General features: G+C 58.0%; 1 protein-coding gene across 6 annotated transcripts in view; it reads right to left on the bottom strand.

Moving 5' to 3' along the window:
* Window positions 1-8,535: 8,535 nt before the first annotated feature.
* Window positions 8,536-15,233, bottom strand: part of SPECC1L (sperm antigen with calponin homology and coiled-coil domains 1 like) — a 150,993-nt gene continuing 144,295 nt past the window's right edge. For all 6 annotated transcript variants that reach the window (XM_039462374.2, XM_039462376.2, XM_074391256.1 and 3 more), the window contains 3 exons: window positions 14,032-14,148; window positions 13,037-13,096; window positions 8,536-11,241 (listed from right to left, as the gene is read on the bottom strand). In XM_039462374.2, the coding sequence (XP_039318308.2) occupies window positions 11,152-11,241; window positions 13,037-13,096; window positions 14,032-14,148 (267 nt within the window). In that variant the 3' untranslated portion in view covers window positions 8,536-11,151. The remainder of the gene's footprint in view (window positions 11,242-13,036; window positions 13,097-14,031; window positions 14,149-15,233) is intronic.

Genomic DNA, 15,233 nt, shown 5'->3' with positions numbered 1-15,233 from the left:
TCCAGCACGCACCCCTAACCGGCCCTCTGGTCTGCCCTAAACCTTCCCCCGCTCGCTTCCAAGTCAAAGCCTTTCCACATTAAGCATTGCTAAGATCGTCCTTGTTCTACAGATGAGATAGCGGATTTCCGGGGGGCTGCGACCTGTCTAGGGAGTGAGTCGGGGAGGCAAGACCAGAACGCAGATGAGGACACTGAAAGAAATCTCCAACCCATCGGGTTGCCCACGAGGCAGTCATTGCGACTGCCCTGGTCCACCGCGGACTCCCGGAGGTAGGACCCCGGCTGTATTTGGGGGTCTGCACTTCACAGCCCCAAGACCAGCCAGGTCAGCCTGGCCCAACGCCCGCCTCCCGCCAGGGGTGTCCGGGCTGTCCCCAGCCTCCTCGAGGCAACCAACAGGGAAGCTCACGGCGCAGCCAGCTCAGCACTGAGGAGACGGGACGCGGATGGGGAAGCAGTGGCTGGGTTTTGCCTGAGAAACACTAGGACTGGGGGGAGCCTGGGAGACCCCCAAAAGCAAGGGCAGGACAAGGAGGGACAGACACCGTGGCTGTGGACTGGCGTGGATCTGCCGGCTCGGAGTGGGGGCTGCCCACAGGGCCCAGCCTCCCCAGCCCCACCCAAGGCCTCCGGGAGCGGCCAAAGCAGGGCCAGTGAGGACGCCCCGACCCTGCAACAGCCTCCCCGGCCCGCGGTGCTCCACAGAGCTCTCCGCCATGGTTCCCGGGGCCGGGGCACCCGGGGGAGCCGGAGTGGAGTGGAGGCGGCCTGAGCGCCCCGCAGGAGGGGAGAGGGCCCTGGTGGGGGCAGAGCCCAGGAGAGGAGGTGCTGCCTCAGCATGGGGACGGAGAGCTGGCTCGAGCTGTGGCCCACCCTCCCTGAGGGCCACGAACACCTGCTCCTCTCTGCCGGCCCCGACTCCGCAAGCCCAGGACCCAGCCCTGGGTCTCCCTCCTTCTCCCACGGCACAGTCGGGGCAGCTCAACGCAGGGATCTCAGCTCTGCCGGCCCACGGCCGCCGCCTCCTCGAGCCCTCGGGCCGCCTGACGCCAAATCCCTCGAGAGCCGCCACCATTCCCGCCATTCCTACCTCCGCTCGCGGCAGCCATGCAGACCGCCAGGGCCAGTCCGAGGCACGCACCCACCCCTGCCCGTCCCCCGTCCTCGCCTGTGTCCCCCAAACCCAGTTCCCGCCACCACTGTCCACGGGACGCGCCCGCGCTCGGCCTAGCGTTCCAGACCGCCCCTTCCTCGGCTCGCCCGGGCGCTCGGGTGCCTCTGCCCGCGCCGCACCTTCCCCGGGGAACCGGCCTCGGCCCGGCCCCTCCACCCGGGGATCCTCCTCCGCCGCGGGGTCCGGCCCGCGCCGCTGCGCCCCCAGCCCATCCCCGCTGGAGGAGCTCCCGGAAGGGTCACGCGAGCGCGCGGGGCCGGTCCGTGGCGCCTGGACGGACGGACGGACGGACGCTCCCCGCCCGCCACCTGCGGCTCCGCACCCCGCGCCGCGCCGGCCGCCGCACTTGCCTCCGCTCCCCGCCTACCCCGCGCGCCTTCCGGGGCAGTTTGGGGCGGCTCGGGGGGTCCGCACGCGGCGCCGGGACTGTGCCCGGGACGTGAGTGCCTGGCCGTGCCCAGGCCGTCCGGCGCCGCCGCGGGGCAGGACTCGGACCCGCGCCGGGGAACTGGTCTCGGGGCGGCGGGAAAGGAACCCGGAGGGGAGGGAACCCCAGCCTCCCAGCCCTCATGGCCGCGCACCCCCGACGGCCCCACGCCGCCCGGCCGCCAGCCCCGGACCCCCGGCACCCGGGACTCCACACCCCGGCACCCGGGACTCCGCACCCCAGACCCGGCACCCCGGCTGACCTGCGGCTCGCGCGCCTGCTCCCGCTGTCTCGGCGGCCGCTCGGGCTCCGGCTTCGGCCGCGCCGCTCACGGGCGCCCCCTGCAGGCAGCTTTGAGACCCGCGCTGCCCCCGCCCCGCCCCGCTGCACGGGGAAACCGAGGCCGGTGCGGGACCGGAGGCGTCGGACCGCGAGGCCCGCAGGTGTTCCTGGCAGGTGGAGCCCGCAGGTGTTCCTGGCCTGGACCGCGCCGCATCCCCCGCCCTCAGCCCCCCAGCGCGCTCTTCCCGGCCTCGCATCAGTCCCGCCGCCTCCTCAGCGCCACATCCCCTCCCTTCCAGGAGACCTGGGGCCTGGGAGTCCCCTTCCCCGCCCCTCGGAGCGCTCTGGGCCCCACCCCCACACTCCCACTTTTATTTCTTCATTTTTTTTTTTTTTTTTTTTTTTGAGACGGACTCTTGCTCTGCCGCCCAGGCTGGAAAGCAGTAGCACGATCTCGGCTCCCTGCAATCTCTGCTTCCCCGGTTCAAGCGATACTCCTGCCTCAGCCTTCGGAGCAGCTGGGGTTACAGGCACGTGCCACCACACCCGGCTAATTTTTGTATTTTTAGTAGAGACAGGGTTTCACCATGTTGGTCAGGCTGGTCTCAAACTCCTGACCTCAGGTGATCCACCCGCCTCGGCTTCCCAAAGTTCTGGGAATACAGGCATGAGCCAGTGCACCCAGCCTCCCTCTTTTCTAAGAAGTCCCCACTGCCACCTCTGCTGCCCCAGTCCTGTGGAACTCTGCTGTTCCTTATCAGAGCTGGGCTAGATCTGTGCCCCCGTGTCACCCCTTCTCCAGTGTCCAGCCGTGCCCACCTGCTCCCCAGGTCCTGAGGATAAAGACCAGCCTCCTGAACACAGCACTCAAGGCCCTGCCTGGCCCTTGTTCAGCTCCCCACCATTAGCCCTGCCCTTCCTGAGCCCGGCCAGGGGCTGGTATCTCAGTTCAGATATATGTCCCCAATTTCCACTGTCCCCTTTGCCTCTCCCCATCCCAGACTCTGGGCCAGAGACCCTCTTGTTCCAGCTCCTGGTGCCCAGTGTGGCCCTGATCCTCCCCCACTTCCCTGAACAAGGAGGCAAGGAGTCCTGTATGCACCGTAGACTGGGAATTTTGGAGCCTGAGGCTGGGAATTCCCACCCCCGCCCCCTCTCACCCCCACCTCCCACTGGAGGCTTCCAGTTGGGAACAACCTCAAATCCAGCCCTCCAGACTATGCAAGGGGACCCACCTTCTATCCTTGCTTCTGGATGGATGTGGACTAATTGCAATTTTGTTCACGGTAAGACAGCCTACGTCAGACAGCTGGAGTGTTGGTGGCCAAAGGCTTTTGGGAACTCTTGCAATTCTAGAACCTCTGGGGACTGGTCGGGTAGTGGCTAGAGGCCCAGGCTGGGGGGGCTTGCCCAGGGCCAGGCTGGCCCCTAAGGCTGAGGGCAGAATGGGGGCATGACCTCTTTCACAGCAGCCACCACAGGGAGGAAAGGGTGAGTGGGCAGTGGTTGCACAGGCACCTGGCCAGTGTGCTGGGAGGGGCATGGAGCCCATGCCCAGACACAGCCTTGATCATCCAGCAGTGTCCCTGGCTTTATACCTGGTTCAAAGCCTTAGCCCCTTTCTCATTCAGCTAGTCCTGCTCTCCTGGTTCTGCCGTTCCCTAACGTCCAGTGGGGCCCTTGCAAGGTGGAGAAAAGCCTGGAATGTGTGAGGACCCACACAGCTTGAATTTGGCCGGGCGCGGTGGCTCAAGCCTGTAATCCCAGCACTTTGGGAGGCCGAGGCGGGTGGATCACAAGGTCGAGAGATCGAGACCATCCCGGTCAACATAGTGAAACCCCGTCTCTACTAAAAATACAAAAAATTAGCTGGGCATGGTGGCACGTGCCTGTAATCCCAGCTACTCGGGAGGCTGAGGCAGGAGAATTGCCTGAGCCCAGGAGGCGGAGGTTGCGGTGAGCCGAGATCGCGCCATTGCACTCCAGCCTGGGTAACAAGAGCGAAACTCCATCTCAAAAAAAAAACAAAACAAAAAAAAAAAAAACAAAAAAAACCTCCAAGGGGTGAGGCCCACATGAGACTCTCGGGGTGCTGTCCCCAGGTCTTTCCAAAGAGACCTGGCCCTGGTGCCCCCCTCTCTCTCATCCTGACCTATGCTGACCCTCTATTCAAAGGAGCTCGCCTGCCCTCATTCTCCCATGGCTCTGGCTTTCCCTAGTGGAGGAACGCCCCCTCTGGGTGGGGACACCGCCCTGGGACCAGAGGCTGGGGCTTTCCTAGACCTTCCAGGACCCATATCCTCAATGGTAAAATGAATGTTATGTCTGCCCTGCTCCCCCTGCCCCATGGAGGTTAGGCCAGACCATGAGGTAGGGGTGAGGGATGATGCCGGCCATGGGGCCCACCCCTGCCCCCATCCTTGGCTCCCCATCCTTGCTTCTGGGGATCCCCATGAGGTAAAACCTCTCGCATAGTAGGGACAAACCCCTCCCGGCCACACCTGCTGGATGCTGATTCGCTCAAACCCTCACCCAGCAAACATACACGGAGCATTCTCAGTCTTCCTGAGGGGTCCTCGGAGGCTCACGAGGCAGAAACCAGCCCTCAGCCGATTCTGGGGTCTCTCTTGAACCCCAGTGTGGACTCTGAAGACTCCTCTCCATTCCCATCCTGGGGCCTGCACCCTTACCGCGTGGTCGTTCCCATGCATGGTCTGGCCATGGGCATGCCAGTCCCATAGCAGGAAGGGTGCGGCCCCAACGTTCTCATGCAGGGAGCGAATGGCTTTGTTCCAAAGCTGGTCCTCAGCGTCACAGTACCAAAGCCCCTAACATTCACCTTTAGGGCTCAAGGGGCAGTTCCATGCCTCAGCACTGGCGCTGGTAGAGAGTTGTGTCCTGAGGCCGGGGGTGGTCAGGCAGGGCCTGGAGTGGTTCCAGCCCCAGAACCAGCTCCACAGTCCCCAGGGCTAGCCCAGGAGCCAGTGCCAAGGAGGCTGTGAGGGGCAGGCTCATGCCAGGACTCCACCCTTCCCCTACCGGCTCCTCCCTGGCCCTTCAGAAGCAGAGAGCCCCACAGTCTTGTGTCATCTGTCAGGTGCCTTGGCCCAGGTCTCCAGCGATGCCACTGCCCAGAGACTGGGCACCGGCCAGGCTGTTCAGTTCAGGGGTGGGGAACGGCACCCAGGAGGGCTGCTCCCAAACTGCCTGCCCCATGGGCTGGCCTGCCTTCTCCACAGAGGGGCCCATGTTTTTGGCACCATGCACCTTAAGGCCACCTCCTCAGTCTTGGCCTTGCTGTCCCCTCACCAGCCCCGTGCCCACTTCAGCTGAGTGCTGTCCTCAGATATCAAGGCTGTGGGGCAGGGGGAGGGCCCCGTGCAGGTCCTGGGCCGCCACCCCACCTGAGGCCCAAAGGAGCAGCAAGGGTGGGGGCAGAGCCGAGTGCAACCACTGCCCCTTGGTAGGCACAGGGAGGCCCCTGGCAAGCCCCAGCTTCTGGCTCTGGGTCTTGGTTTCCCTGCCCAGCCCCAGGCAGGCTTTGAAAAGACTGTGGACGCCCACCCTTCCTTCCATCCAGGCCCAGGCTCCTCAGGCCAGGCGGCGGGACCAGCTGAGCCTCCCCTGCTCCAGGATTCCGGCCCTTTGTTCCTGCCCAGGATGCACCTGGTGGCCTCTGGCCCTCATTGTTTGCTCTGGGGCCAGCTGAGCTGCATCAGGAGCAAGACATGCCAGGCCCAGGACAAGCAGCCGGTGAGCACTGGGAAGGGTCCCTGGAAACCGACCGGGTCACCCCAGGTGCTCCCCAGGGACCTCACAGGGCTCCCGTTTATCCTAACAGAGGTCCTGCAAAGGCAGAAGAGTCGTGGAGAAAGTGATCTCCCGAGTCACTGCCACCATTACAAGTGGAGGGGCAGCCCCCTCCTCCCATTCACCTCCACACACTCAAGATATTCACCCCACTCGGTATCTGCTTCTGGGTGTCAGGACAAACAGCAACTGAGTAGCAACCTGGCCTTGGGAATGATCGGTGTAGACGGGGAAGCAGGCCCCGAGGGGAGTGGAACCCTGGCCCCAGGGTGGGCACACAGTCCTCTGCAGCCCCTCATACTGGGGCTGGCCATTCATCATCCTGATGGTTCTACACCACCTGCCCAATCTTCCTGTGCCCTCAGCCCTGTGACCCGCCAGGCCTCTGCACCCCAGGTCAGAGAGGGTGCCTAACAGGAGGGCCCAGGAGGGGCCCCTGCTTTGCAGAGGTGGAAACAGCCCAGCACATCACAAGTGTTGGTGGCCGACCTGGGGAGGACCCGTGTGTCCCAACAACTCCTCATCGCTCATACTGGCAGAAGCCTCTGGTGCGACAGGGCGGTGTGATGGCCTGTCCTTCCCCTCGGGGCACATGTGCTTCCTGCCTGGTGGGTGTCTGCCGGGGCCCTTCTTATCTGCCTTCTAAACTCAGATCCCAAGATTGCGGACCCTCTGCCACCGCCTCCTCACACACGAGGGCGTGGAGACAAAGACCAGCTTTCAGCACTTGCTCTGGGCCTGGCTATGGCCAGTCTCTCGACACCCCTCCCACTGCCTCACAGCATGCTGCTCCCTGACGCACTCCCAGCCTGAGGGGCCGGCCAGGCCGGGAAAGTGGAGTCCTCTCCTGTACCCAGCCCAGCCTCCTATAGAAGCCCAGTAAAGTCCAGACCTATTGGGGTCACACCTCTTGCCAGAATCAAGTCCTGCATCTTAGCAACCCAGGAGTCTGTCCTCACCCACCTTATGTACAGGACAGTGGCTGCCAGCATGTTGAGACCGGTTCTGTCTGCTCCAGTTCCTCAACTAGGGGACAACCTAAAATAGATGCCAGGCTACCCCAAGGCTGCAGGAAGTGCCGGCCCTGGGGGCCTGTGGCCACAGAGCTGGCCAGGCGGGCTGCTGGGGCAGTGCATGGTGCCTACGCCCAGGACCGAAGCCCTTTGAGGGTACTGGAGGGGTGTGGGGGATCCTTCTGGGATCTCTCCTCTCTCCCTGGAATCTCACAGCTTCCCCCTTTCACCAACTTAGCCTTCCCTCAGATTCTGGAACTTGTCCAGGTAGAAATGTTGCCCTCCCCAGAGGTGCTGCCCTGGAGAGCAGCAAAGCCAGCTCCGCATTGAGGGGAGCTGCATTGTGTAAGGGGCCCGCAGGCCCCCAGCAGGTCAGTAACTCAGCTACAGAAGGATCCCCTCAGGGCCACCCTAGTCAGCATAAGGCAGCTGAACCGCAGGCGGGAGGGACAGAGGATCTAGGAAGGATGGAGGATCTAGGAGTGACCGCCCCACCTGGGGGCAACAGCTAAGGGGCCTGTGCTGCCCGGAAGAGGTTTAGGTGGGCTGGTAGGCAGGGCGGACTCCTGCTAATGTGTGGAGGCCGCTGCACACCGGGCCCGCCATGCAGGTTCCACGGACGATCACTAGCCACTAGGGCAGAACCCCCTCTACATGGCAGAGGACACAGTGCTGCGGCTGCTGAGCAGGGAGGAGCTGAGTCCAAGCCCGGTCTTGCCTGTCCTTTCACGGTCTTGCCTGTCCTTTCACACCGAGCCCCTGGCTCTACAGCTGTTGCCTGCTGCCAACCCCAGGGAGCCTGAGCACCTGCAGGTCACAGCTCAACTCCTGGATTACCTGGGGGCAAGGAAGCTGCTGGGCCCCCAACTGCGGCCAGTGTCTGCCTGGGAAGGGCGCTCACCACAGGCCCTCGTGTGCAGGAGACAGCACTGCCACGGGCCCTTCTGCATGTGACCTGGGCAAGGTAGCGTGTTCTCCAGGCCACGCTCAGTGCATTCACAATCACTGTAGCGGCTCGTACCTGTAATCCCAAGGCTCTGGGAGACTGAGGGAGGAGGACTACTTGAAGACCAGTTTGGGCAACATGGTGAAGGCCTATCTCTATAAAAATAAAGAAGAAAAAATAGGGCATGATGGCTCGCGCCTGTAATCCCAGCACTTTGGGAGGCTGAGGCGAACGGATAACCTGAGGTCAGGACCAAAATGGAGAAATCCCATCCTACTCTACATATAGAATCAGCCAGGTGTGGTAGCACATGCCTGTAATCCCAGCTACTCGGGAGGCTGAGGCAGGAGGATTGCTTGAGCCCCAAAAGTCAAGGCTGTGGTGAACCATGATCGACAAAAACCAACAAAAAAATGCATAGGAAAAAAGGTGTTCTGGTTGCCTCTGGTTAGTATAATTGTTTTCTTCTCTATTTTATACATCCTGACAATTATTTCCAAGATGATACACACCTAAAAACAAAACCCCTCCAGACACACTCCCCTGTCCCCCAGGAAGGCATGTGTCTGGGCTTTGCAGGGGACTTCCACTCTGCCAGGGTCTCTGGGGTCTTGGCATCTGTCACAGAACCCCAGGGGTTACAAGGCTCACCACCCCACAGCCCTGAGCCACATGGTGATATACTGTGGCACAGGGAGGCCACCCTGGACTCCCAGTCAGAATCTTCCCATGAGAGGAAGTGTGCCTTGGGGTGGGGCCACAGGCTGGCTCAGAGGTGCCCTTTTCTATAGAGCCAGTTCCAGGAGGCAGCTGGGTTCTGGTTTATTCAATGTCAGAGGGACAGCAGGGAGGGGAGGGCAAACTAGAAAAGCCCAAGCTGGTTGTTTCAGCCATTTTAATACATTCAAGAATACTTACTAGAACAACATTTAAAATTATTGTCAGTCAGCAGAAGCCTGGGATTAAGAGAAATAGAAATGCGACTGGCCCCTTTGCAGTAAAGCTTGTGCTTGAAGAAGAGGCAAACTGGCTTCCTGGAGGCTTCATGCCAGGTGCTGTAGGACTGAGAGCATCTCCAAATGTCACTTTAAATATGTGTGACCATCTGTAGTCACTGTTGAAGCCCAGTGTTCAAAGGATCCTATTAGACAAGGTAAAAGGCACCCTCACCTGCAGATCTGTATGCCAACTTTCCCCAGGGAGGGGCCCGAGCAAAGTCTCCATACAGGCAGGGCCAGGCCCTCCCCATGCCCATCCTCTCTCCCTGTTGCTGGACCCAGGAGACTCCTAGAGGGAGAAAACAGATACAGCCCATCCATCCATGGCCACCTTCCTCCAGAGGATCCCAGGAACCCCCACCCCCTCATCCCATGAGGCACCAGGGCTGTGCTCACATGGCCAGCAAAGGATCAAGTTGGTAACTGCAGACCTGGGGAAATCCCCTCATTCTTAGGGCAAAACAGCCCCCAAGGACACAATAAATAAACAAAACCATGACCAGACACCTGGATCTGGACAGGTGGACCGGCTCTGTGAAGGCAAATGAGAGCACAAGCGGGAACTGAAGACACCTAAGTGGAGAGACAATTAAAAACAACAATTCTCATGTGAACATCAGTCACTCACGCCGACAGCAGAGCTGGCCATCAACAGAGAAACAGCAACAAGAGGACAGCTCAGACAGAGGGGCTGGCCCAGGTGTCTGTGGGGGTCTCTGGTGTGCTCTGTGGTGTGACTTTGCTTGCCTGGCTTCTCCTTTCTTAGCTGAAAACAGGCATTTCACCAAAGGTTGTTCAGCCAGCGGCAGCAGCCTGGGCTCCCAGGCTGACATGTGGACAGGGCTGATGGCCAGCTCCTCGCCATCTGGTGTCAGTGTACTGGCAGCTGCACCCACACACACTGCCCCTTTCTTCATAACCACACTCTTTCCTAGGCTACGCAGACGTGTTAAACTTCTAGTCTAGAACATCATGCTTGAATGCACACCCCTCAGCCCATGATTGGGCTGGCTGGGCCTCCTAGAAGACCCTCATTGCATCCAGTCTGTGGGGCAGTGACCCCACTTCCACTGGTGGCTGGTCTTCCTCGTGGTGCTCTGCAGATGACAAACACGGTTGTATTCTCGAAGCTACAGGTCTTGTCTGGACGTCGTTCAAACCAATAGTTACCGCGTTAGGCACACAGGAGATCCCTATTCCCAAAAAGAGCTGTTGAGTCCCAGCCTGAAAGCATCTCCAGTGACCACCTTTAAATAAGGCTTTGGTTCAAACAGCATGGACCCAGTACCTGGGGAAGGCAGGCGTGTGGGGCACAGACCCAGTACCTGGGGAAGGTGGGTGTGGGGGGCATGGACCCAGTACCTGGGGAAGGGTGGGCAAGGTGGTGGGAGACAACTCAACCACCGAGCCCTGAACGAGGTCCCACCTTGGCCATGGAGGGCAGCGGCTGCCCTCACAAGAAGAGTTAAGGCACTTTCTTCGACTCTGGCCTAGGAGGATGAAGTGACTCAGTGACTGTAATGACAGTGCCTGGGCTCCCTAAAGTTGTTTACTTTTCTATTTCCTGCTTCATTCCTTGCTCTCACCATGCTAATGTACAGATCTTGTGTTTAGATTTCTATGCTTATATATGTAACTTTGGTACTAAGAGAACAGAAGCAACTTTTTCCAATATTGCTCATAACAAAACAAAAATCTTAACTGGAAAAACTCCTTATGATGAAGAAATCTAAAGCCAGAGCTGGGACTCCAAACCCTGTCCAGGATGGAAGACAGGTGGCAGAACCCAGGCAGGGGAACCCTGCAACTGCCTCCTGTCAGAAAGCCCAGCCATGGGAGTGCAGCGGCAGCACCCCCAGCCCTGGAGTGCCTGCACTGCACCCTCTAGATGCTCTCCTAGCTCATGCTGAAAATGCCTGGATTATGTCGGCCAGGACGGCCCTGTCAGGTGTGGGGCACCTGACCCACATTTGTGGTGACAAGCTTCTCCAAACTAGGATTGTGAAGGGTCCAGGGCGCTGGGAAACACCAGGTGCTAGCTGACTTTCCTTCTGGGTTCTGACCAGCATGGAACCCACCCTGGCCAACAGTCAGGAAGTGCCATGACCGAGCCTTCATCCACCCCAGTGAGTTTCCCACAGAACTGAATCCCCTTTCCCAAGTTGAGCTGTGCATCAGCCCTTTTTGTTTGGTGCCCTAGAGCACTAGTGTAGTTCAATATTCTCTTCAGAAGGAAAACTTCGGCAGCCACTGGCCTGCGGGATGTGTGCTGAGCCCACGTGACCTGAATGGATGGGTCATGTGGGAGGGATCCCAGCGGGAGCTTTGGGCCACATGGCTGAGTTCTGCCAATACGGAAGCCCCGAGCTGGAAGCTCACACGCTGCGGGGCAGCCCAGAGTTGCTGGAAGCTTTACAGGGGTGTGTAGCTAATGGCGTTGGTGTCGCTCGGTCACTGTAGAGGGTCCCCCCGCTGTTGGGGCAGCTCCTCCCGGCATGCTCAGGTTTCAAAGTACTTGTAGATTGCCGTCACATACAGCATCACGTTCTGCCAATCAGGCCGTTCAGTCCGCACCATTTCATTAATGTCCTGACAGACAAGGAATGACAGACAAGGAAGAGGCTCAGTTAGAACTGCAGGTCACCTCCACGCTGTCCCTTGGGCTCTGCCACAGCAACATGGGCTCTTGGGGTTGGATGGGGCCCTGAAATGTTTTCTGGGCCTAATTATACGTTTCAAAAGCCTGGCCAAGAACATTTCCTCCCTGGGCATCAGCATCGTCCCCAGGCCACCTGCCCCTGCCCCAGAGCCACAAGCAAGGTGGCTTTCCACTCCCTGCCATGGCTCTGCAGGACTGGAAGGGTTTCATCCAGTATGGGGGGTGGGGGGAAACTTCCTCCTTCCTCCCCCATCTGCCTCTCTTCTTAAACCATTCCTTGGGGGGGCCCTTTTGAGAGCCCTTCTCAGCCCCAGGCACTGGCCTAGGAGAATTTCCCTGTGTCGAGAGCTCCCAGAACCAACACTCTGATGGCCTTCACCATGGGCAACAGTCTGAAATCATCCAAGACGCTGCTCTGTAACTGTGCTCTGCAGAGCCAAGTGGCCTGTGACCCACAGTTCACTAACTGATGTTTTATGAAAATAAACTTGTGAAACTGTGGACCCACCCCTACCCCACTCCAGTGTCTCACAGCCTTTAACATGCAAAAGGCCTCAAAAAGTGATACACTGCCGCTGCTGAAGGCTCGGGGAGTGTCCCAAGGGGCTGGCCTGAGAGATCCTTCCCTTTCCCGTGGGTGAGGAACAAAGGATGTGCGGCTGAGCACGCAGGATCAGGAGGGCGCCCTTGGTGACTTGCTGCAGAAAACAGAAAACCTGTCTGTTCAATGCAAGAATTTTGACTATAGAAGCTTTTAAGGGTGGGGAAAAGGCTTACACACGTGTTGTAAAATGTCCAAGAATGGGGAAATATTTAACTTATTTTTTTCCCTGTACAGCTGAATAGAGACCACCCTACAAAAAGCACATTTCTAGAAACATAGACGTACCGGCCGCACGAACATGCTAATGAGTGAACATGGTTGGAACACTTCCTCACAGCACCTCCACTTGCTACAAGTTAGGGTGGGGGCACTGGAGATGGGGGAGGTGGCCCTGGGGGGCCCCACATATAGGACTGTTTGAGGCTTGGCTGGGCCTGTGGGCGCTCTGCCCTTTTCGAAAATCCCCTGATGGTGTGTCTCATGCAATGCTGTAGCACTCAGTTTACTTAATAAAAGTGTCTCTAGGTATAGAAGGCTGGCTTTGGATTCAGACACCCTTTTTCTCCCAGAAAGTCAGGTTCAGTAAGTTAGAAGCGTGAGAGGCCTAAGGAGCCTGAGAACACGCTGGGTTTCTACACGTCTCTCCCCATGCCCTAGCGAGGAAGTGCAGGAGCCTCTCATCCAGCCTCTGAAGTCGCCTGCCTTGTCTGGGAGCTGCCTTGCCCTCTCCCTCTAGACAGACAAGGAAAATGGACCTGCTGGCATGCTGTTTTTGACAGCGACATTTTCCTCCTGACTTGAGGATTCCCTTATGAAAGAGATAACTGTGAGGAGCCTCCCCAGGTAAGGTTGGCTGGGCCCGCAGTTTCAGGCCTCCCACCCTTTCAGGGGGCATCATCAGGGCGCTTCACGTGAGCTAAAGTGCTGGGTGCCAGGAGGCATGATCCCACATCTGTACCCACCCTTGATGGGACCCTCCCTTGGCCCCAGAGCACCCTGTAGCCACCTCTTACCAGGCAGCCACACCACCCCACACCCACGAGGATTTAGCTTAAAGAGAATTGAACTCTTTCTAACTGGAAGGAGGGCCCTGCCAGTGACTCAGGGGGACAAGGGCTCACCAGTGTGGATTTGATGCCAACACTTTCAGCTGCCTGGAAAGCCAGCATGAAGTTCCTTCTCTGTAAAAGAAACTGTGTCACTGCAATGCATGAACAATGCACGGAGAAAGGTCACATGGCATCCACAACTACCTGGGAAAGATGCACCTGAAGGACGACACCCACCTCCACCTGGTGCCACAACAAACCTATGCTTGGGAGCCTGAGCTTCTGTGTCTGCACCAAGTACCCTGCATTAGACCCTGGCCACCCCCCTCCCTTCCACCAACACCTGCTCCTTCCTCACCCCTGAAGAATCCCGCTTCTGACGCACCAATGCCACGGCACCTGAATACATACCCCCCAAAGCTAGTTAGGAATGCTCATCCAATGAGCTTCCCCCACAGGGGTCTTCAAGGGTTGTCTGCAGGGCTGGGGGTTGACATGGGGAAGCAGAGGACTGGGGTGGGGGCTGTGGGCCTATATCCTCTCCAGCGGCCATCTGGGCAGGGCTTCTTTCCTGACCCTGTCCCCAGGGAGCTCTCTGGATGGAACCTATCAAACCATGCCCTGGGAGTGCACAGGGTTGGTGTTTCTTGCAGTTCTAAGGCCCACAGTGCAGAATGGGCCATGAAGTGATAGCCCTCCCCAAGGTGGCAGGAGGCTGGCCTGGCCTGGTCAGCACTGCCTGACTACTCCTGCTTTCAAGGGGCTTCTTGGACCCCTCCTGGTGAAGCTCTTCCTCCTAAATGTAGTCACTCAGGAAGGACTGGCTGCTCCCACTGATAATGATATCACTTGGGGAATTCTGGACCAACCAAATACTACACACAAGTTGGGTCAGGGACTGGTGGGCTCAGCATGAATGACCTGATCCCAGAATAAGACCCAGCTGGCATAAGGCAATCGCAAGCTAGCACTGTGGCATGTGACCTGCTGATGGCAGGCACTGCCCTTGGTTCTCAGCCCTCCAACCCTATGAGGCAGATGCCAGGAGCTAGTCCCCTGCGGCCTACCTTATCCTGGCTGTTCAGTTCTTGATATGGAATGTGGGCGGGCAGATAGGTATGCAGGAGGGCACAGAAGGCCAGCCCATCGTTCCAGCTGCTGCTGAAGTTTGTAATGTCAATATTCTGAAGGAAAGAAGAAAAACATGTAACAAACACACACTGGGACCCTCTTAGGAGATGCCAAGGACACAGGAGGCCTCAGATGCTGCATGGCCTCCAAAACAAAACCAAACCCAGGGCAGGGCAGCCTCTGGAGAAACCACAGCAGGTGGGGGGCTACATCCAAGGGCTACCTGGTGCCTATGACTCCCCTACCCATCCCACCCACCAACTGTAGATGGCTGCCCCTGCATAGTCATGCCTGGGCCTGTGTCGAGAGCTCTAGTGGCCTCCTCCACTATGCCTGGCTAATACTGCATTTTTTTACTAGAGATAGGGTTTCTCCACAATGGTCAGGCTGGTCTTGAACTCCCGACCTCAGGTGATCCGCCTGCCTTGGCCTCCCAAATTGCTGGGATTACAGGTATAAGCCACAGTGCCCAGCCTTATTACTATTTTTTTTAAAGAGACAGGATCTCACTGTCTTCAGGCTGGAGTACAGTGGCACAATCACAGCTCACTACAGCCTTGAAATCCTGGGCTCAAGTGATCCTTCCACCTCAAGTCTCCCAAAGTGCTCGGATTACAGGTGTGATCCACTTTACCTGGCCCAAAATATTTTATCACATAAAATATTCTGCAATTCAGCTGGTATGCAGCCTTTATCCTTATTTGCAAGAATCCTTATGAAGATGAATCTGCACATTTCAATTTTCCTAATTCCCATACTTTATGTAGACATCACAAGCTGAAAAAGAACATCGCTCAACCACCCTGTTCCACATTTCATTATTTCATGCCATCTTCAACTGGACCAAGAGCCAGCTTCCTAGGTGACTGAGAAAGCCCAAATTTTATTATTCAAGGCAAACCATTCAGCTTGTGGGGAACATTTTATGCTCCTTCCAGGAATGAGTGATTCACAGAATAATATTAACACTATTATTATTATATTATTAACTATATCTGTATAGTATTACAAAGTTTACAAAGCATTTTATGAATCTTGATCCCTCTTTATATACTGTTAGGACATAACACCAAGTCAGGGACCTGTGGCTCAGAGACAAGGGCAGGTGCGGGCCATGAGAACCCAGGCTCAGAGCTGC

This window comes from Saimiri boliviensis, chromosome 21 (assembly GCF_048565385.1).
Source record: "Saimiri boliviensis isolate mSaiBol1 chromosome 21, mSaiBol1.pri, whole genome shotgun sequence".
In the NCBI taxonomy this organism is placed as follows: Eukaryota; Metazoa; Chordata; class Mammalia; order Primates; family Cebidae; genus Saimiri; species Saimiri boliviensis.
The sequence above is the reverse complement of the archived record's forward strand: the minus strand, read 5'-3'. Positions and strand labels throughout refer to the sequence as shown.